The sequence below is a fragment of the Lichenostomus cassidix genome, chromosome 28 (assembly GCF_008360975.1).
Source record: "Lichenostomus cassidix isolate B80296 chromosome 28, HeHo_3.0, whole genome shotgun sequence".
Lineage (NCBI taxonomy): Eukaryota > Metazoa > Chordata > Aves > Passeriformes > Meliphagidae > Lichenostomus > Lichenostomus cassidix.
Genome location: NC_139508.1, coordinates 2215342 through 2236663, shown reverse-complemented (window position 1 = coordinate 2236663; position 21322 = coordinate 2215342). Strand labels below are relative to the sequence as shown.

The 21322-nt window shown below is 43.5% G+C and overlaps 2 protein-coding genes across 3 annotated transcripts in view; both read right to left on the bottom strand.

Annotated features, from left to right (window-relative positions):
* Positions 1 to 8995, bottom strand: part of LOC146426149 (transcriptional repressor p66-alpha-like) — a 52872-nt gene extending 43877 nt beyond the window's left edge. For both annotated transcript variants that reach the window (XM_085040741.1, XM_085040745.1), the window contains exon 1: positions 8877 to 8995. The gene's annotated coding sequence lies outside the window, so the exon portion shown is untranslated. The remainder of the gene's footprint in view (positions 1 to 8876) is intronic.
* Positions 8996 to 15190: 6195 nt separating this feature from the next.
* MAU2 (MAU2 sister chromatid cohesion factor) overlaps positions 15191 to 21322 on the bottom strand; it is a 30154-nt gene continuing 24022 nt past the window's right edge. The window contains exons 16-19 of the mRNA XM_085040827.1: positions 20861 to 20972; positions 18568 to 18658; positions 16678 to 16805; positions 15191 to 15429 (exon numbers count right to left, since the gene is read on the bottom strand). Of these exons, the coding sequence (XP_084896953.1) occupies positions 15355 to 15429; positions 16678 to 16805; positions 18568 to 18658; positions 20861 to 20972 (406 nt within the window). The 3' untranslated portion in view covers positions 15191 to 15354. The remainder of the gene's footprint in view (positions 15430 to 16677; positions 16806 to 18567; positions 18659 to 20860; positions 20973 to 21322) is intronic.

Genomic DNA, 21322 nt, shown 5'->3' with positions numbered 1-21322 from the left:
TCCCTGATCCCAAATAATTCTTCTTCCCAAACCATCCCTGATCCTAAATAATCCCCAATCCCAAACCATCCCCGCAGCCATGGCACCCTGAGAATTCCAAATCCTCCTGGCGAATTCCCCCAAATCCCAGAGAATTCCCAATCCCAAAACCCTGTGGGATTCTCCCCAAATCTCATGCTATTCTCCCCAAATTCTGACAAATTTCCCCCAAATCCCAGAGAATTCCCGATCCCAAAACCCTGTGGGATTCTCCCCAAATCTCACGGAATTCCCGATCCCAAAATCCTGGCAAATTTCCCCCAAATCCCAGAGAATTCCCCCTAAATCTGGAGAATTTCCCCCAAATCTCATGGAATTCTCCCCAAATCCTGGCAAATTTCCCCCCAAATCCCAGAGGATTCCCGATCCCAAAATCCTGTGGAACTTTCCCCAAATCTCATGGAATTCTCCCCAAATCCCAGAGAATTTCCCCCAAAATCCCGGAGAATTTTCCCCAAAATCTGGTGGGATTTTCCCCAAATCCCATGGAATTCTCCCCCAATTCTCACAAATTTCCCCCAAATTCTGACAAATTTCCCCCAAAACCTGGAGAATTCTCCCCAAATCCCAAAGAATTCTCCCTAAATCCTGGCAAATTTCCCCCCAAATCCCAGAGAATTCCCGATCCCAAAACCTTGTGGGATTTTCCCCAAAATCTCATGGACTTCTCCCCAAATCCCAGAGAATTTTCCCTAAAATCCCACAGAATTCTCCCCAAATTCTGACAAATTCTCCCCAAATCCCGGAGAATTTCCCCCAAAATCCTGTGGAATTTCCCCCAAAATCTCACGGAATTCTCCCCAAATCCCACAAATTTCCCCCAAATCCGAATTCCCAGATGCAGGGAAAAGAGATTTCTATGGAATTTCAGGAGGAATTGCAGGAATTTCACTGAAAATTCGGGAATTCACTTATTTTCGAGGGAATTGAGAGCAGCAGGAATTCGGAGCTGCATTATTAATTATTATTAATTATTAATTATTAATTATTAATTATTATTAGTTATTATTATTAATTATTAATTATTATTCCCAACCCAATCCCAATTTTTTTTCCCTCATTTTCCTTTCAAGATAAAAATCCAACCTTAAAAAAAAACCCCAAATTCCAGGATTTTTTACATCGGAAAAGCTTTAAATCCACTTTTTTTGGGAATTTTGGGATGGAATTCTGGGAATTTTAGGATTTCAGGATGGAATTCCAGTGGGTTTTGGGATGTTGGGATGGAATTTTGGGGATTTTTGGGGATTTCAGGATGGAATTCCAAGTTTTTTGGGGACTTTTGGGATGCAATTTTGGGGGATTTTGGGGAATTTTGGGATGGAATTTTGGGTTTTTTGGGGAATTTTGGGATGGAATTTTGGGGGATTTTGGGGAATTTTGGGTTTTTTGGGGTTTTTGGGGATTTCAGGATGGAATTTTGGGGTTTTTTGGGATTTCAGAAGTTTGGGATGAACTTGACCTTAAAGAAAAATGGGAAAAAATCTCTCAGGATGTGATTTGGAGATGATTTCTTTGGGAATGACCAGAATTCCAGAGATTTCCCCAAATTCCTGGGAATTCTATTCCTCGGGAATGAATCCAGCAATGGTGGAAAATTGGGATTTTTGGGGAAAATTGGGATTTTTGAGGGAAAATTGGGATTTTTGGGGAAAATCCTTTGGAATCAACAATTTTGTGGGAATTGTGGGAATTCCAGAATCCCAAAAAAAGCCACAAAAATGAGATAAAAATGGAATTTTTGGGCTGAAAGTTAAAAAAGGGATTTAGGGAAGGAGCAGCCTGGAATCTTTTGGGATGAAATTCCCAATTTTCTCCTGGAGAAAATCCAGGATTTTCTCCGAATTCCACCCAAAAAAAATTGATTTTTCCCAGAAAAACCCAAGAGGGCAAAGCTCAGCCTGGTTGGAATTTCACCCAAAACATTCCCAAAAAAAAAATCAAATTCAGGATTCATTTCCAGCTGGAATTCCAGGAAAAAAAGGGGAAAACTTTGGAAAATTCCCATGGGATTGGAATTTGAGGGAATTTCTGCTCCAAATCCCATTTTTCCATCGGAATATTCCCAAAATTCCAAACTCTCCAGCCTAGTTTTTCCCATTTTTTCCTATTTTTTCCTATTTTTCCCTATTTTCTATTTTTCCCCTTTTTCCCTATTTTTTCCTATTTTCCCCCTTTTTTCCTATTTTTCTCCCTTTTCCCCATTTTCCCCTTTTCCCCCTATTTTCCCCTTTTTTCCCATTTTTCCCCTTTTTTCCTATTTTTTCCTCTTTTCTATTTTTTCTCCTTTTTCCCTATTTTTCCCCCTTTTTTCCTTATTTTCCCTATTTTTCCCCTTTTTCCTCTTTTTTCTATTTTTTCCTTTTTTTCCTATTTTTTCCCCATTTTTCCCTTTTCCCCCTTTTTTCCTATTATTTTTCCCCCTTTTTTCCTATTTTTTCCCATTATTTTTCCCCTTTTTTCCCCTTTTTTTGAGATCAAAACCCCAAAAAATCAGGAATTTTCCCCATTTTTTCTGGGATTTTCTGGGAAAATTCCAGAATAACTCCAGAAATTCCTTTTTTTTTTTTTCCCAGCCTGGAATTCTACCAGAATTTCATCCAAATGTGAATTTTTTTTAAGGATAAATTTTATCTTTTCTGCTTTTTCTCTCCTGGATTTTTTTTTTTTGGATTGAAAAAATCTTGGAATTGTGAATTTCCACATCCACAGCCTGGAATTCCTGGAAAAATGGAAAATAGGAGCTCAAGGATTGGGAATTTTGGGAATTTTTGGGGAATTTTTTTTGAATTTTGGGGAATTTTTCGCACTCAGGGAAGAGAAAACCCCAAAAACTCCCTAAAAATCTGATTTTTTTCTCGATTTTCCAGCACTTTGGGATGGAAAATCCCAATTTCTCAGCATGAAAAAAACTTTTAAAAATCCCAATTTTCCTCCAAATTTTCCTCAGGGATTTTCCTGTTTGGGAATTTCAGGAATTTATCCCAAAAATTTGGATTTCAAAGCCGAATTTCCTTTCAAACTGAAAGAATTCTGAATTTTTTTTTCCACAGGATTTGCTTTTTATCTCCCAGAAAATCTCAGGAATTCCTAATTAATTAATCCTAATTAATCCTAATTAATTGTTAATATTCAGCTCCAAACTGAACCTGGAAAATCCCAAATCCAGGAGAATTCATCCCAAAAATCCCAAATAATTCCTTTTTTCATCATTAAAATCCAATTTTTAATCAAAATTCCAATAAAATCCAACCAGGATTATCCTAAAAAATCACCTGGAATTTTTTATTAATTCCTTATTTTTATAATTTTCTGTTTTTCTCCAAGATTGTGAATTTTCTCCATTTATTCCAAGTTTTATTCCCATTTTTCCTGCTGGGAATAAATTAATTTTCCTCATTAAAATCCAATTTTAATCAAAATTCCGGGAAAACCCAACCAGGATTATCCTAAAAAAATTCCTTTTTTTTCCCTGGAATATCCAGGAATTCCTTCCAAAGTGGATTTTGGGAATTTTTTTTGGGATTCCCACCAGGAAATGGGAATTCTCAGGGATTACTGAGATTCCCAAACTTTTGAAAAATTCCTTTTTTTTTCGCTCCAAACCTCTCCCGGGAAATATTTTGGAAATATTTTGGGAATATTTTGGGAATCTCCCTCGGGACTGCTGAAAAAAAAGTGGGAAAAGTGGGAATTTTGGGATGGAATTCCCAGAAAAAGTGGAATTTTGGGATGGAATTCCCAGAAAAACTGGAATTTTGGGATGGAATTCCTAAAAAAGTGGAATTTCGGGATGGAATTCCTAAAAAAGTGGAATTTTGGGATGGAATTCCCACAAAAAGATGGATTTTGGGATGGAATTCCCAGAAAAAGTGGAATTTTGGGATGGAATTCCTAAAAAAGTGGGATTTTGGGATGGAATTCCAAAAAAAAGATGGAGAGAAAAAACCCAGGAAATGGATTGGAAGTGGAAAAAAAATGGGAATTTGGGAGGAATTTTGGGATGGAATTCCTGGCTGGGAAAAACTTTAGGGAAAAATCTTCAGGAATTCTGTGAGGAATTCCCACTCAGCCAACATCCCCATGGAAATTCCAGGGAAAAAATGGGAATTTCCTATGGAAAACCCCAAATTCCCTGTTTTCCTTGGGATATTCCACCTAAAAAAATGGGAATTCTCCATGAAAATCCCTTTTTTCCTGCTGAATTCCCTGGTTTTTTGGGATATTCCAGCAAAAAAAAAGGGAATTCTCCATGAAAACTCCATAATTCCCTTTTTTTTAAAATATTCCAGGGGAAAAAAATGGGAATTCCCTGTGAAAAACTCTCTTTTCCTGCTGGATTTCCTGGTTTTTTTGGGACATTCCAGCTTAAAAAAATGGGAATATCCTAAGGAAAACCCCAAATTCCCCCTTTTTTTTGGGATATTCCAGCCAAAAAAAAAAAGGGAATTCCCCATTAAAATCCCTAATTTCCTCGTTTTTTGGGACATAGCAGCCAAAAAAATGGGAATATCCTATGGAAAACCCCAAATTCCCTGTTTTTTTGGGATATTCCAGCCAAAAATTGGGAATTCCCAATAAAAATTCCTCTTTTCCTGCTGAATTCCTGCAGGATTTTGGGAATCAATCCCTAAATTTTCCCAGGATTTTGGGATTTCCAGGAGCACAAAATGGGATTTTTTCAGGATTTATTCCCAGATTTTGGATTTCTCCTTCAACTTTCCCAAAATTCCTTTTTTCCTACCTTTTCTGAGGGAAAAAAACCCAAAATCCTCATTTTCAAACCCAATTTCCTGCTAAATCCCTGATTTTCCTCTCCTAAAATCCCTAAAAATTGAAATATTCCAAGATTTTCTTGGCATTTCTCACTGCTCTGGGCTCAGCAAGCTGCAATTCCCAAGTTTTTCAGGAGTTTTAGTTCCAAAAAAGTCTTTTTCTTCCTGAAGTTTAAGGAAAAATGAAGTTTTTTTTCCAAATTGGAGAATTTCCATCCTTGCAATCCCTAAATTTTGCCAACCAGCCTCCCTGAAATTGGGAATTTTGGAGGAAAAAATGGGAATTTTCACCAAAGTTTGGAGGAAAAAAGGGAGAAAAGGGAGAAGAGGAATGAAAGAGAAGGAAAAGGGAGAGAAATAGAGGGAAATTGGGAATTAATTGGATTTTTGGGGAAAAAAAGTGGATTTTGGGGGAAAAAAAAGTGGATTTTGGGGGAAAAACCCTGGATTTTGGGGGAAAAAACTTGGATTTTGGGGGAGAAAAACTGGATTTTTGGGGGAAAAAACCTGGATTTTGGAGGGAAAAAAATGGATTTTAGGGGGAAAAACTGGATTTGGGGGGAAAAAACTGGATTTTTGGGGGTAAAAAAGAGGATTTTGGGGGAAAAAACTTGGATTTTGGGAGAAAAAACCTGGATTTTGGGACCAGACCAGAGGGTTTCACTCCAAACCCTCAAATTTTCCAATAAAATCTCAAGTTTTTCCAACAGAATCTCAGATTTTTGGGACAAAATCTCACATTTTACCCGAAAATCTCGGATTTTCCAACAGATTTTCCTGGAGTTTTCCAGCTTTTCCCCCCCAAAATCCTGAGTTTTCCCCCAAAATTTGTATTTTTCCAGCAAACTCTCAGTTTATCCTGTGGCCTCTGGGGAATTCCAGTGGGTTTGCATTTTCCCTGGAAGTCTTAAGCTTTTCCCAAATCTTCAGTTTTTCCCCCAAACTCTCAGCTTTTCTCTAAAACCTCAGTTTTCCCAAACTCTCAGCTTTCCGAAATGTTCAGTTTTTCCCCCAAACCCTCAGATTTTCCCTGGAAATCTCAATTTTTTCCCAAACTCTCAGCTTTTCTCTAAATCTTCAGTTTTCCCCAAACTCCTCAGCTTTTCCAAATCTTCAGTTTTTCCCCCAAATGTACAGTTTTTTCCCCAAAACTCTCAGCTTTTTCCCCAAATCCTCAGCTTTCCAAAATCTTCAGTTTTTCCCCCTAACTCTCAGATTTTCCCTGGAAATCTCAGCTTTTTCCCAAACTCAGCTTTTCCCCAAACTCTCAGCTTTTCCTAAATCTTCAGTTTTTCCCCCAAATCCTCAGCTTTCCCAAACTCTCAGCTTTTCCCCAAACTCCCAGATTTTCCCAAATCTTCAGTTTTCCCCCCAAACTCTCATCTTTACCAAACTCTCGGCTTTTCTTTAAATCCTCAGCTTTTCCCCATAATCCTCAGCTTTTCCAAATCCTCAGCTTTTTCCCAAACCCTCATCTTTTTTCTCTACTTCTCCAAATCCTGTTTATCCCCAAGTCCTCAGTTTTTCCCCCAAACTCCTCAGCTTCCCCAACTCATCATCTTTTCCTCAAATCCTGTTTTTCCCCCAAACTCCTCAGCTTCTCCAAACCCTCAGTTCATCCCCAAACCCTCAGCTTTTCCCCAATTCCTCATCTTTCCCAACTCCTCATCTTTTCCTCAAATCCTCAATTTTTATCCCTCAAACCCTCAAACTCCTCAGCTTTTCCCCCAAATCCTGCTTATCCCCAAACCCCTCAGTTCATCCCCCAAACTCTCATCTTTCCCAACTCCTCAGTTTTTCCCCAACCCCTCAGCTTCCCCAAATCCTCAGTTCATCCCCTAATCCCCGGTTTATCCCCCAACTCCTCAGCTTTTCCTCAAACCCCTCAGCTTTTCCCCTAAACTCTCATCTTTCCCAAACCCTCAGTTTATCCCCAAACCCCTCAGTTTATCCCAAAATCCTCATCTTTCCCAAACCCCTCAGTTTCATCCCCAAACCCTCATCTTTCCCAACTCCTCAACTTCTCCAAATTCTATTTATCCCCAAATCCTCAGTTTTTCCCCAAAACCCTCATCTCTCCCAACTCCTCATCTTTTCTTTTCCCTCAGTTAAACTGAGGGAGTAAACTGAGGGAGTAAACTCCTCAGTTTAACCCCAAACTCCTCAGTTTAACCCCAAACCCTCATCTTTCACAAAACCTGTTTTTCCTCTCAAATCCTCACCTTTCCCATCATCTTTCTCAACTCCTCATCTTCCCCAAACCCTCAGTTTTTCCCCCAAACCCTTACCTTTCCCTCAGCTTCCCCAAATCTTCAGTTTATCCTCAAACCCCTCACCTTTTCCCCTAAACTCTCATCTTTCCCAAATCCTCAGTTTATCCCCCAAACCCTCATCTTTCCCAACCCCTCAGCTTTTCCTCAAATCTTCACTTTTTCCCCCAAACCCTTATCCTTCCCCTCATCGTTCCCAAATCATCTTTTCCCCAAACCTTCAACTTTTCCCCTAAACTCTCATCTTTCCCAACCCCTCATCTCTACCCTGAACCCCTCAGTTCTTCCCCCAAAACCCTCATTTTTCCGAACTCCTCATCTTTCCCCCAAACCCCTCATTTTATCCTCAAAACCTTCATCTTTCCCAACTCCTCATCTTTTCTCCAACCCCTCAGCATTTGCCCCAAATCCTCAGTTTATCCCCAAACTCCTCAGTTCATCCTCAAACCCCTCATCTTTCCCAAACACTCAGTTTATCCCCAAACTCCTCAGCTCTTCCCCAAACACTCAGTTTATCCTCAAAACCCTCACCTCTCCCCCAAACCCCTCAGCTTTTCCCCAAAACCCTCATCTCTCCCAACCTCATCTTTTCCCCAAACCCCTCAGTTTATCCCCGAACTCCTCAGTTCATCCTCAAAACCCTCATCTTTTCTCCAACCCCTCAGCATTTCCCCCAAATCCTCAGTTTATCCCCAAACCTCTCAGGTCATCCTCAAACCCCTCGGTTCTTCCCCCCAAACCCCTCATCTCTCCCCCAAACCCCTCAGTTTTTCCCCAAACCCCTCAGCTTTTCCCCAAACCCCTCAGCTTTTCCCCAAACCCCTCAGCTTTTCCCCAAACCCCTCACCCAAACCTCATCTCCCCCAAACTCCTCAGTTTTCCCCAAACCCCAGCTCCCCAAACTCCTCATCTTTTTTCCCCAACTCCCTCATCTTTTCCCCCAACCCCTCACCTCATCCTCAAACCCCTCACCTTCTCCAACCCGCTTTTCCCCCAGTTTTTCCCCAACTCCTCACCTTTCCCCTCACTCTCTCCCCGCTCTCTCTCTCTCCCCTCACAGCCTTTCCCCGCCCCGAGCCCAAACTTTATCCCGCTTGCCGGAGCGCCGCTCTGCTCTGCCTCTCTCAGTCTCTCCCTCAGTCTCTCTCCCCTCACGATCCCCTCAGGCCCTGCCGCCGGCCCGCCGGCCCTGTGGTGGCCCTGGTGGCCCCGTGGTGGCCCTGGTGGCCCCGGAGGTGGCCCGTCCCCTCCCCCACTCCCCTCCCCCGCCTTCCCAAGGCTGTGGCACCAATAATCCGCCTTTGCTGACATGCTCTGGTGGCTGTGCCTATCGGGCAACTCCCAGGATGCACTCCCGCTCCTCCCTGGCACCCCCTCAGCCGTGCCCACCCTCCCCTCGGACTTCCCAACCTTCGCTTCTTTTTTTCTCTTTTTTTTTTTTTCGCTTTTTTTTTTTTTTTTATTACGGTTCTCCTCCCCCCCTCGCTGGCGGCCCGCCGCACTTTCCGCCCCCCCGGAGCAGCCCGCTCTCGGCTCCCCTCACGGCTGCGGGCTCTGCGCCGCTCACCCCAGTTCCCCTCAGCGCTCCCCGCTCGCCATGGCCGCCTTTCCCGCCCCCGCTTTCCCCTCACGGCCGGGCCCCCCCCACCCCCCTGGCCCCTCGCACTCCTCCCGCTCCTCCCTCCCCTCCGCCGCCCCGAGCGCCCCTCGGGGCAAGGGGGGACGAGTGAGGGGGTGTCCCCGATCCCCGTGCCCGCGCCGCGGGGATGGCCGGGCCGCGGGTGTCACTCACTGTCCGGAGCCCCCTCAGAGCCGCCTCCTCCTCCTCCTCAGCGGGGCCCGGCCCGGACTGGGGCCGTGGGGGGAGGGGAGGCGGCTCCCTCAGGTGGCCACTGACAGGAGGGGGGGGCGGGGGGGGCTGCGCGCGCAGGGAGACCCGCCCCCCCTCGCCCTCCGCCCCGCCCGGCCTCTCCCCTCCCCTCTCCCTGCCCTCCCTCTCCCCTCCCTCCCCTTCGCCCCTTCCCCTCCGCTGTCCTCCCCGCCGCCATCGCGCCCCCCGGGGACCCCCCCCCGTTGCCAGGCAGATTTGGGACACCCTCGCGCCCGGCCACGCCCCCTGCCCAGGCCTGGGGCGCCGCGTTGGGTGGGTTTTTTTTTAAGCTTCAAACTAATGATTGACGGCCGCGCCGCCCAATGGGAAGCTGGGTTGACCGGCTCGTAGCCAATCAACGAGGAGAGCCGGTTTTAGCCCCACCTCCCGTAGTAAGCGGTGAGGGAAAGAGGCGCGGCCTGGTTTTGATTGACGGGCGCATTAACCAATCAGCGCCGCGCCCCCGTGGTGCGCGCTTCGCCCCTGCTGTGAAGGGACAAAAAGGCGTGGTTTACATTTGATTGACGGATGTTCCATCCAATAGAACGCCGCGAGCGGGCAGAGTCAGCCAATAGGAACGCTGCCCGCGGGTCGTGGGCGGGGCAGGGCGGCGCGGCGCGGCCGGCATGGCTCCTCCCGGCGGGTCCCCCCGCGGCCGAGCGGCGCTCGCTCCTGCCGGGGCCGGCTGAGGTGATGCGCTGCCCGCGGGGAGGAGCCGCCGCTCCAGCCGCCCTTATCCGCCCGCGCAGGCCGCGCTGGGGCCGCAGATAGGGGGGGCCGGCGGCAGGAAGCGGGGGGAGGCACCGGAGCCCGGCCGAGCCGGTTCTGAGGGCGGGGCTGCGGCCGGGGCAGAGCTGCGGGTGCTGAGGGGAAACTGCCCCGGGGAGCCGCGGGAGCGAGCGGGAGCGAGCGGGAGCCATCGGGAGCGGGGCTGGGCCTGGGGCGGCTCGGCCGGGAGCGGCGGCAGGGCTGGGAGCCAGGGCAGGGCCGGGAGTGAGGGGCTGGGCCCGGTGCCGGTACCGGGAACAGGGCAGGGAGCCGCGGAGAGGGGCTGGGCCCGGTACCGGGAACAGGGGCAGAGCCGGGATGAGGGGCTGGGCCCGGTGCCGGTACCGGGAGCAGATCCCGAAGCACAGGGCGGGCCGGGACAGGAGCAGAGCCCGGGCTGGGGAGAAGGAGAGTTGATCCCGATCCCATCCCGGGCCGGTTCCGCAGCAGCTCCGGCCGGTACCGGCAGCAGGGGCCAGGCAGGCAACAGGGGATGAGGTCCCGGTCCGGTTCGGTCCCGGAGCAGTCCGGCCGGTACCGGCAGCAGGGGATGAGGTCCCGCTCCGCTCCTGGAACAGCTCCGGTCGCTGGCGGTACCGGGAGCAGATCCCGAGGGTTGGTCCCGGTGCTGATCCGGTCCCGCAGCAGCTCCGGCCGGTACCGGGGGCACGGATAAGGTCTCGGAGCAGCTCCGGTCGGTACCGGTACCAGGGGCAGGCCCCGGACCCGCGGGATCAGCCGGGCGCTGGGGCTGAAATCCCGGCCCGGGTCGGTCCCGCAGCAGCTCCAGTCAGTGCCGATACCGGTACCGGGAATAGGGCCGGGAGCAGGGGATGAGGTCCCGGTCCGGTGCCGGTACCGCGAGCAGATGCTGGGGTGGGGATAAGGAGCGTTGGTCCCGGTGTTGATCCGGTCCCGGAGCAGCTCCGGTCGGTACCGGGGGCAGGAAGTGAATCCCGTTGCGGTACCGGGACAGATCCCGATCCTGGTGCCGGTCCCGGTCCCGGAGGATGAGGAGATGCCGGTGCCGATGGATCAGCTCCCGGTGCCGGTTCGGCTCCTCCCCGGCCGGTGCGATGTGCTCAGCGCTGCCCGCTCCGGCCCGGCCGAGCCCCGTGCGGTCAGTGCCGCTGGAATGTCACCGTCGGGAGCATTCCCGAAAGGAATTAACCCTTCGGAGCATTCCCGAAAGGAATTAACCCTCGGCATCATTCCAATTGGGATTTAACCCTTGGGATCATTCCCGAAAAGATTTAACCTGTGGGATGATTACAACTGGGATTTAACCCTCGGGATCATTCCCGAAAGGAATTAACCCTTCGGAGCATTCCCATTGGGATTTCACCCTTCGGATCATTCCCGAAAGGATTTAACCCTCGGGAGCATTCCTGAAAGGATTTAACATTTGGGATCATTCCCATTGGGATTTAACCCTTAGAATCCCAGGATGGGATCAGCCGAACCCACTAGGATCATTCCCAAGGGGATTTAACATTTGGGATCATTCCCGAAAGGATTTAACCCTTAGAGTCCCAGGACGGGATGAGCCGAACCCATCGGGATCATGCCCTAAAGATTTTCACCCTCGGGATCATTCCCAAAGAATTTAATCATTGGGATCATTCCCAAAGGGATTTAACCCTACCAGGACCATTCCTGAAAGGATTTAATCCTTGAGGATCATTCCAGAAGGAATGTCACCCTCGGGATTGTTCCCGAAGGGATTTAACCCTTAGAATCCGAGGATGGGATGAGCTGAACCCACTGGAATCATTCCTGAAAGGATTTAATCCTTAGGATCATTCCCAAAGAATTTAACCATTGGAATGTTGGGACAGGATAACCTGAACTCATCAGGATCATTCCCTAAAGAATTTAATCCTTGGGATTATTCCCGAAAGGATTTAACCCTTAGAATCCCAGGATGGGAAGAACCGAACCCACCAGGCTCATTCCCAAAAGTATTTCACCCTCAGCATCATTCTGAATTTTCCCAAATTCCTTGGCCATTCCAAGCCAGGGAAATCCGGGAATGACGGAAAGAATCCTCCCGAAGAAAAGTTGAAATTCCACTAAAATTCCAAGATTATTTCCTATGAAAATTCCATTTAAAAACCCCCAAAAACAAACCAACAAAAACACGGAAAAAAACTATTAAATAATTTAATATACAAGTGGTAAAAAGCTCTGTACATTGTCCGGGATGGCAGGGATGGAAAATCACCGGGAATTTCAGGAATTTTGGGAATTCCAAAGTGGGAAAAACTCTCTGGAGCTTCGAGAAACTCAAATCCTCCAAGGGGAGGAAATTCCAGGAGGATTTTCCATGGAATTTATGGATGTTGAGGTGGAAATTCACCTCCTTTTGAGGCAGAAAATTGGGAATTTTTTGGGAATTCCTGGGAATTCCTTGGGAAAGGTTCAGCCCCAAGCACAGCTCTGCGGGATTGGGATTTTTCCCAAATTTTTCCCGATTTTTTGGGCTGGAATTCCGAGGATTTGGCTGCTCCTGGAATTGTCCAAATCCAGGGAGAATCCTGGGATAGTGGAAAGTGTCCCTGCCCTGCGATTGGAGCTTTTTCCAGCCCAAAAGTTGGGAATTTCAGACCAAAGTGTGGAATTTTCAGCCCAAAAATTGGGAATTTTGTCCTAAAATCTGACAATTTCATCCAAAACTCTGGAAATTTCAGGCCAAAATTTGGGAATTTCATCCCAAAATTGGGAATTTTAGGCCAAAATCTGAGAATTTCGCCCCAAAATTTGGGAAATTTCAGCCCAAAATTTGGGAAATTTCATCCCAAAATGTACAAATTTCAGACCCAAAATGTAGAAATTTCAAATTTGGGAATTTAGTCCCAAAACCTGGAAATTTTACCAGAAAATTTGGGAAATTTCAGCCCAAAAATTGGGAATTTTGTCCTAAAATCTGAAAAATTTCACCCCAAACTGGGAATTTCATCCAAAAATTTGGAAATTTCAGCCCAAAGTCTGTGAATTTCATCCAAAAATTTGGGAATTTCATCCCAAAAGTTGGATAATTTTGTCCCAAAACCTGCGAAGTTCATCCCAAAATTTGAGAATTTCAGCCCAAAACCTTGGAATTTCCTCCCAAAACCTGGAAAAATTCCAGCTCTTTCCTGCAATTCAGCATTCCCAACTTTCTGGGGAAAACTTGGCTGGAAAAATCCCAAAAAACCTGGGCTAGAACTGGGAATTCAACCTGGAAAAACCTGGGAAAAGGGAAGGAATTTTATCCCAAACTTCTGGATTTTTATGGAATTTTATCCCAAACTTCTGGATTTTTATGGAATTTTATCCCAAACCTCCGGATTTTGATCAATCCGGATTCAAACCCAAATTCCCAACATTTGGGAAATTTTTAAGGCAAATAAAAAATTCAGGATCAGCAGGAATATTCCTGATTTTTTCCCCCCAATCCCAAAGGCATGTGGGAAATTCCCAAAATTCCTCTTTTTCCCCAAAAAAATTGGGGAATTTTTCCCCTCAGGGAATTCTGGTTTTGCCTCCAATCCATGATTTTTTTTTTTGGTTTTAATATCCCCAAGGATTGGAAAAACCAGGATGGAGATTTTGGGAATTCTGAGGGAATTCTCAGAGAATTGAGGGAATTGAAGAGATTCTGAAGGAATTGAAGGAATTCTGAGGGAATTCTGAAGGAATTGAGTGAATTCAGAGCAAATTCTCAGGAAATTCTGATCGAATTCTGAAAGTTCTGAGGGAATTCTCAGAGAATTGAGGGGATTGAAGGAATTCTCAGGGAATTCTGAGTTAATTCTGAGGGAATTGTGAGTTAAATCTGAGAATTCTGAGAGGATTTTGAGGGAATTGATGGAATTCTGAGAGAATTTAAGGAATTCTGAGGGAATTCTCAGAGAATTGAGGGAATTGAAGGAATTCTCAGGGAATTCCAAGTTAATTCTGAAGGAATTCTCAGAAAATTCTGAGAGGATTGAGAAAATTCTGAGGAAGTTCTGAAGGAATTGAGTGAATTCTGATGAAACTGAGGGAATTCTGAAGGAATTCTGAAAATTCTGAGAGAATTTGAGCGAATTCTGAGGGAATTCTGAGGAAATTCCAAGGGAATCCTGAGGGAATTCAAAGAATTCTGAGGGAATTCTGAGGGAATTCTTAAGGAATTGAGGGAATTCTGAGCAAATTCTCAGAGAATTGAGAGAATTCTGAGGGAATTGAAGAAATTCTGAGGGAATTGAGTGAATTGTGGGACTTCTGAGGGAATTCTGAGGAAATTGAGGGAATTTTGAGTTAATTCTGAGCAAATTTTTAGAGAATTCTGAGGGAATTGAAGGAATTCTGAGGAAATTCTCAGTGAATTCTGAGCAAATTCTTAGAGAATTGAGGGAATTGAGGGAATTCTGAGCAAATTCTCAGGAAATTCTGATTGAAGTCTGAAAATTCTGAGGGAATTGGAGCAAATTCTGAGGGAATTCTGAGGAAATTCTCAGAGAATTGAGGGAATTAAGAAAATTCTCAGGGAATTCTGAGGAAATTCTGAGTTAATTCTGAGGGAATTCTCAGAGAATTGAGGGAATTGAAAAAAATCCGAAGGAACTGAAGAAATTCTGAGAGAACTGAAGGAATCCTGAGTTAATTCAGGAAATTCTGAGGAAATTATCAGGGAATTCTGAGGGAATTCTGAAGAAATTGAGGGAATTCTGAGGAAATTCTCAGGGAATTCTGAGAATTCTGAGGGAATTGAGCAAATTCTCAGGGAATTCTGAGGGAATTGTAAGAGAATTGAAGAAATTCTGAGAAAATTAAGGGAATTCTGAGCAAAATTCTGAGGGAATTCAGGGAATTCTGAGGAAATTGAGAGAATTTTGAGTTAATTCTGACAATTCTGAGGGAATTCTGAGGGAATTGAAGGATTTCTGAGGGAATTCAGGGAATTCTCAGGGAATTCTGAGCAAATTCTCAGAGAATTGAAGGAATTCTGAGGGAATTCTAAAGGAATTGAGTGAATTCTGTGCGAATTCTGAGGGAATTGTGGAAATTCCGAGTTAATTCTGAGGGAATTCTGAAGGAATTCTCAGAAAATTCTGAGAGAATTGAGGAAATTCTGAGAAAGTTCTGAAGGAATTGAGGGAATTTGAACAAATTCTGAGGGAATTTTTCAGGGAATTCTGAGGGAATGTAGAGAATTCGGAGAGAATTGAAGGAATTCTGAGGGAATTTGAGCAAATTGTGAGAGAATTTTCCAGGGAATTTTCCAGAATTCCAATCCCTCCTTTCCCAGGAATTCCAGGAATTCCCGGATTCTTCTCAATCCCACCTGGAAAATTCACCTCCAGAGGTTTTTCCGGCCGGAAAATTCCCGATTTTTCTACAAATCCTCACTCACTACCAGCAGGAATTCTCTGCCTTTTCCTTTTCCTGGAAGAAGGGAATTTTTTCCATGGATTTTTTCCTTTTTTTTTCCTTCCCCCCTCGGTTTTTGGCGATTTTTCGTCGTTTTTTCCATGGATTTCCTGGAATTTTGTAGGTTTTTTCATGTTTTTTGTCGGTTTTTTTCCATGGATTTGCTGGAATTTTGTGGGTTTTTTCTGTTTTTCTGGGTTTTTTCCATGGATTTGCTGGAATTTTCTGGGAATTCTCACAGCAGACTGGCCAGGCTGGTGGTTGGGCCGTTCTGGGCCTGGAATTGGACTGGAGGAGGTCCATCTGTCCACTGGAAAAAATTAATTACAATGAATTAATTAATAGAATAATTATTTTATTATTATAATTACTGTATATTTTTATACGTGTTTTTATATAATTAATAATAATTTAAATAAGCGTAATAGTTTAGGAGTAATTTAATAATAAATAACTCATTGAAATAAGAATGAATTTGTTATTTATTTAAAATAAACAAAATGTAAATAAAAATTCTTAATTATTTCTTTGTTTTTTATAGATTACAAATTATTAAACTAAATTATTTAATAACGGCGTTATTATCGTAATAAATAAAAAATAAAGAAAATAAATTTAAAAAATAAAAAAATTTAAAATAAATAATTAAAAATAAAAACAAAATTTTAAAAATAAAAATATAAATAAAAAACAAAAAATAAAAAACAAAAATAAAAAAATTAAAATAAAAAAATTTAAGAACAAATAAAAATTTAAATCAAAAGTATTTTACCGTGATGAGGTTGTGCTCAGGCAGGCTGCACGTCTCGATGTGATCAAAAATCAATAAATAATCAATAAAAAATGAATAAATTTTGGGATTTTTCAGGAATTCTCACCGTGATGAGGTTGTGCTCGGGCAGGCTGCACACCTCGATGTGATCACAAATAAATCAATAAAAATAAAATTTTACAATAAAATAAATAAATTCTCACCGTGATGAGGTTGTGCTCGGGCAGGCTGCACGCCTCGAGGTGATCAAAAATCAATAAATAATCAATAAATTTCACAATAAAATAAATAAATTCTCACCGTGATGAGGTTGTGCTCGGGCAGGCTGCACGCCTCGATGTGATCACAAATCAATAAAATAAAATAAAAAATAAATAAATTTCAGGAATTTTACCGTGATGAGGTTGTGCTCGGGCAGGCTGCACGCCTCGATGTGATCAAAAATCAATAAATAATAAAAAAAAAATCAAATAAATAATTTCAAACAAATCAATCTCACCGTGATGAGGTTGTGCTCGGGCAGGCTGCACGCCTCGAGGTGATCACAAATAATTAAAAAACAAATAAAAATTTAAAATAAATGATTCTCACCGTGATGAGGTTGTGCTCAGGCAGGCTGCACACCTCGATGGGATCACAAATCAATAAATAATCAATAAAAATCAAATATAAATTTAAAATAAATGATTCTCACCGTGATGAGGTTGTGCTCGGGCAGGCTGCACGCCTCGATGTGATCACAAATCAATAAAAAACAAATAAAAATTTAAAATAAATGATTCTCACCGTGATGAGGTTGTGCTCGGGCAGGCTGCACGCCTCGATGTGATCCTGCAGCAGCTGCTGGGAGAAGTTCTGGTGCATCTGAGCAGCTTCGTGAGCATCCATGGCATTGCCACACGCCTTGTTCAGGTCTGGAACAATGGGAAAATCCCGGAAAATACAGGAAAAATCCGGGAAAATCCAGAATTAGTCTTATCCCCACGTTCCCCAATTTTTTTTGTACCCAAAAAACAAACCAGGGAGGAAAAATGAGGTGAAATTGTGGAGGTTGTGAGCATCCATGGCATTGCCACACGCCTTGTTCAGGTCTGAAAAATCCTAAAAATCCCGGGAAATCCAGGAAAATCCAGAATTAGACTCAGCCCAACATTCCCTGATTTTATTGGATCAAAAAAAAAACCCAGGAAGGGAAAATGACCGAAAATTGTTGAGGTCGTGACTATCCATGGCATTGCCACATGCCTTGTTCAGGGCTGGAAAAACTGGGAAAAATCCAGGGAAAATCCGGGAAAATCCGGAAAAATCCAGGAAAATCCGGAATTAGCCTTATCCCGACATTCCTGGATTTTATTGGATCAAAAAAACAACCCAGGGAGGGAAAATGAGCTGAAAGTGTGGAGGTTGTGACCATCAATTGCATTGCCACACGCCTTGTTCAGGTCTGAAAAACAGGGAAAATCTGGGAAAAATCCAGAATTAGACTCAGCCCAACATTCCCAAATATCCTCATCCCAAAAAAACAACCCAGGGAGGGAAAATGAGCTGAAATAGTTGAGGTTTTGGTGAAAAATTGGGGTTTTTGGGGGGTTTTTTTGGGGTTATTTGGGCTTTTTTGGGAGGTTTTTTGGGGTTTTTTTTGGGGTCATTCCCAAATATCCTCATCCCGAAAAAACAACGCAGGGAGGGAAAATGAGCTGAAATTGTGGAGGTTTTGGTGAAAAATTTTGGGGTTTTTTGGGGTTTTTTTGGGGGTTATTTGGGTTTTTTTGGGAGGTTTTTTGGGGTTTTTTGGGGTTTTTTTTGGGGTCATTCCCAAATATCCTCATCCCGAAAAAACAACGCAGGGAGGTAAAATGAGCTGAAATTGTGGAGGTTTTGGTGAAAAATTTTGGGGTTTTTTTTGGGTTTTTTGGGGTTTTTCAAAGGGGGAATTGTGGAATTTGAAGGTTTGTTGGGATTGGGAATTGCTGGGAGGGAAAGGATGGGATGGAGATTTTCCTGAGGATTTTTGGGAATGAAATTCCCAAGATTCCCAAGGATTCCTTGGGAGGGAAAAGAATATAATTCCAAAATTCCCTAGGATTTCAGGCAATAAAATTCCCAAGATTCCCAAGGATTCCAGGGAATAAAACACCTAAGATTCCCAGGAATTTCAAGGAATAAGATCCCAAAATTCCCAAGGATCCCAGCAAATAAAATGCCCAATTTTCCCAAGGAATGCAGGGAAAAAAATTCCCAAATTTCCCAAGGATTCCAGGGAATAAAACACACAAGATTTCCAAGGATTTCTGGGGAAAAAAATGCCCAAAATTCCCATGGATTTCTGGGAATAAAACACCCAAAATCCTCAAGGATTTCTGGAAATAAAATTCCCAAAATTCCCAAGGATTCCAGTGAATAAAATTCCCCAAAATCCCCCAGAACTCCTCAGGATGGAAGAAAAAAAATAAAATAAAAAATACCAAAATTCCCAAGGAATGCAGGGAATAAAATTCTCCAAATCCCCCAGAATTCCTCAGGGTAGAAAAAAAAAATCCCAAAATTCCCAAAATCCCCCAGAATTTCTCGGGATAACAAACCCCAACCAACTCCCCATTTTCCCTCTGACCTTTCCCAGTTTTTCCCACCCCAATTCCCATTTTTCCATGGAAAATTCCCGGATTTTGGGCTCACCTCGGAGCAGAGCTGAGGACCAGAGCTGCACAGACATGTCAGGGATTTTGCTGGCTAACTGCATGGCTGGAACCACCATGTTGTTGCTTTCCTGGGGAAAAATAATGAGAAAAAATGGGATTTTTGGGAAAAAAATGGGATTTTTGGGAAAAAATGGGATTTTTGGGAATTTTTTTGGTTGTTTTTGGGAGGGAAAAAGGGAATTTTGGGTGGGAAGTTGGGGGGTTTGAGGTGATTTGGATGGCTGGGGATGAGATCCTGAAATTGCCAAAGATTTGTTGGTGTGGAAAAGAATAAAATCCCCAAAATTCCCTGAAATTGAAGAAAATAAAAACCCCAAAATTCCCTGAAATTGCAAAGAATAAAATCCCAAAATTCGCTGAAATTGAAGAGAATAAAATCCAAAAATTCTCCAAGATTGTAGAAAATAAAATTTCAAAATTCCCTGAAACTGCAAAGAATAAAATCCCAAAATTCCCTGAAATTGCAGAGAATAAAATCCCCAAAATTCCCTGAAATTGCAGAGAATAAAATCCCCAAAATTCCCTGAAATTGCAGAGAATAAAATCCCCAAAATTCCCTGAAATTGCAGGGAATGAGATCCTGAAATTCCCAAAGATTTGGTGGTGTGGGAGGGAAAAAAATCCCCAAAATTCCCTGAAATTGAAGAGAGTAAAATCCCAAAATTTCCTGGAAATTGAAGAGAATAAAATCCCAAAATTCCCTGAAATTGCAGAGAATAAAATCCCCAAAATTGCCTGAAATTGCAGAAAATAAAATCCCCAAAATTCCCTGAAATTGCAGAAAATAAAATCTCAAAATTTCCTGAAATTGCAGGGAAAAAAATCCAAAAATTCCTAAGAATTCCTTAAGATTGGAAGGAATGAGATCCCAAAATTCTCTGAAATTGCAGGAAATAAAATCTTAAAATTCCCTGAAATTGCAGAGAATAAAATCACCAAAAATCCCTGAAATTGCAGGAAATAAAATCCCAAAATTCCCAAGAATTCCTTAGGATTGTAGGGAATAAGATTCCCAAGGACTTCTTGGGATTGCAGGGAATGAGATCCCAAAATTCCTGAGGATTCCTTGGTTTGGAAGAGAATAAAATAATCCCAAAGATTCCCTGGGATTGTAGAGAATAAAATCCCAAAATTCCTAAAGATTCCCAGGATGAGGAAGGATTTGAGAATCATCCCAGGAAAATCCAAAGGGAACAAAATCCCAATTTCTCATTCCAGGATGCTAAAAACCCTTAAAAAAATCCCATTTTTCCCCCCAAAATTCCCATTTTTCAGCCGATTTTCATGTGGGTTTTTTGGGAATTTTTTCTGGGAATGCCGAGTGTGGAATTCCCAGGATGAGGAAGGATTTGGGAATCATCTTAGGATGATCCAAAGGGAACAAAATCCCAATTTATCATTCCAGAGCACTAAAAACACTCGAAAAATCCCATAAATTCCCCATTTTTTGGCCAATTTTCATGCAGGTTTTTTTGGGAATTTTTTCTAGGAATGCCAAGTGTGGAATTCCCGGGATGAGGAAGGATTTGGGAATCATCCCATGAAAAACACAAATCTCAGGATGATCCAAAGAGAACAAAATCCCAATTTCTCACTCCAGGGCCCTAAAAACCCTAGAAAAATCCCGTAAATTCCCCATTTTTCGGCCAATTTTTTGGGGAATTTTTTCTGGGAATGCTGAGTGTGGAATTCCCAGGATGAGGATGAATTTGGGAATCATCCCAGGACAATCCAAAGGTTACAAAATCCCAATTTTCCATTCAAAAGCCCTAAAAACCCTCAAAAAAATCCCATTTTTCCCCCCAAATCCCCATTTTCCAGCTGATTTTTGCGCGGGTTTTTTGGGAATTTTTTCTGGGAATGCTGAGTGAGGAATTCCTGGAATCAGGAAGGACTTGGAAATCATCCCAGGAAAATCCAAAGAGAAAAAAAATCCCCAATTTCCATTCCAGAGCCGTAAAAACCCTCAAAAAATCCCATTTTTTCCCCATTTTTCGGCCGATTTTCGTGCAGGTTTTTTTGGGAATTTTTTCCAGGAATGCCAAGTGTGGAATTCCCAGCATGAGGAAGGATTTGGAAATCATCCCAGGACTATCCAAAGGGACCAAAACCCCAACTCACTGCTCAAAAGCACTAAAAACACTCGAAAAATCCCATTTTTTCCCCCCAAATTCCCCATTTTTTGACCGATTTCCACGCGGTTTTTTTTGGGAATTTTTTCTGGGAATGCTGAGTGTGGAATTCCCGGGATGAGGACAATCTGGGAATACCCTGTGGTTGCCCAGCACGTAGAAGATGTGGCCCAGCAGCACCAGGGAGCAGGCGGTCAGGCGGTTCAGATCCTCGGCGTTCGACATCTTCAGCGTCTCGCGGAGAAACCGCCTGGAAAAAAACGGGAAAAAATGGGAATTTTGGGATTTTCTGGGAATGCTGGAGTGGCTGAGAGGTGGGATTGTGTTTGAATAAAGAATTTCTGGGGTTTGTGTGGGTTTTGGCTCTTTGGGTGGGGATTTTTGGGGTGAAATTGTGAATTTTGTGAGGATTTCCGGGGAATAAAATGCTCAAAATTCCCCAAAATTTCAGGAAATAAAATCCCAAAATTCCCGAGAATTCTAGGAATAAAATGCTCAAAATTCCCAAGAATTTAAGGGAATAAAATGCTCAAAATTCCCAAGGAGTCCAGCGAATAAAATGCTCAAAATTCCCAAAAATTTAATGGAATAAAATGCTCA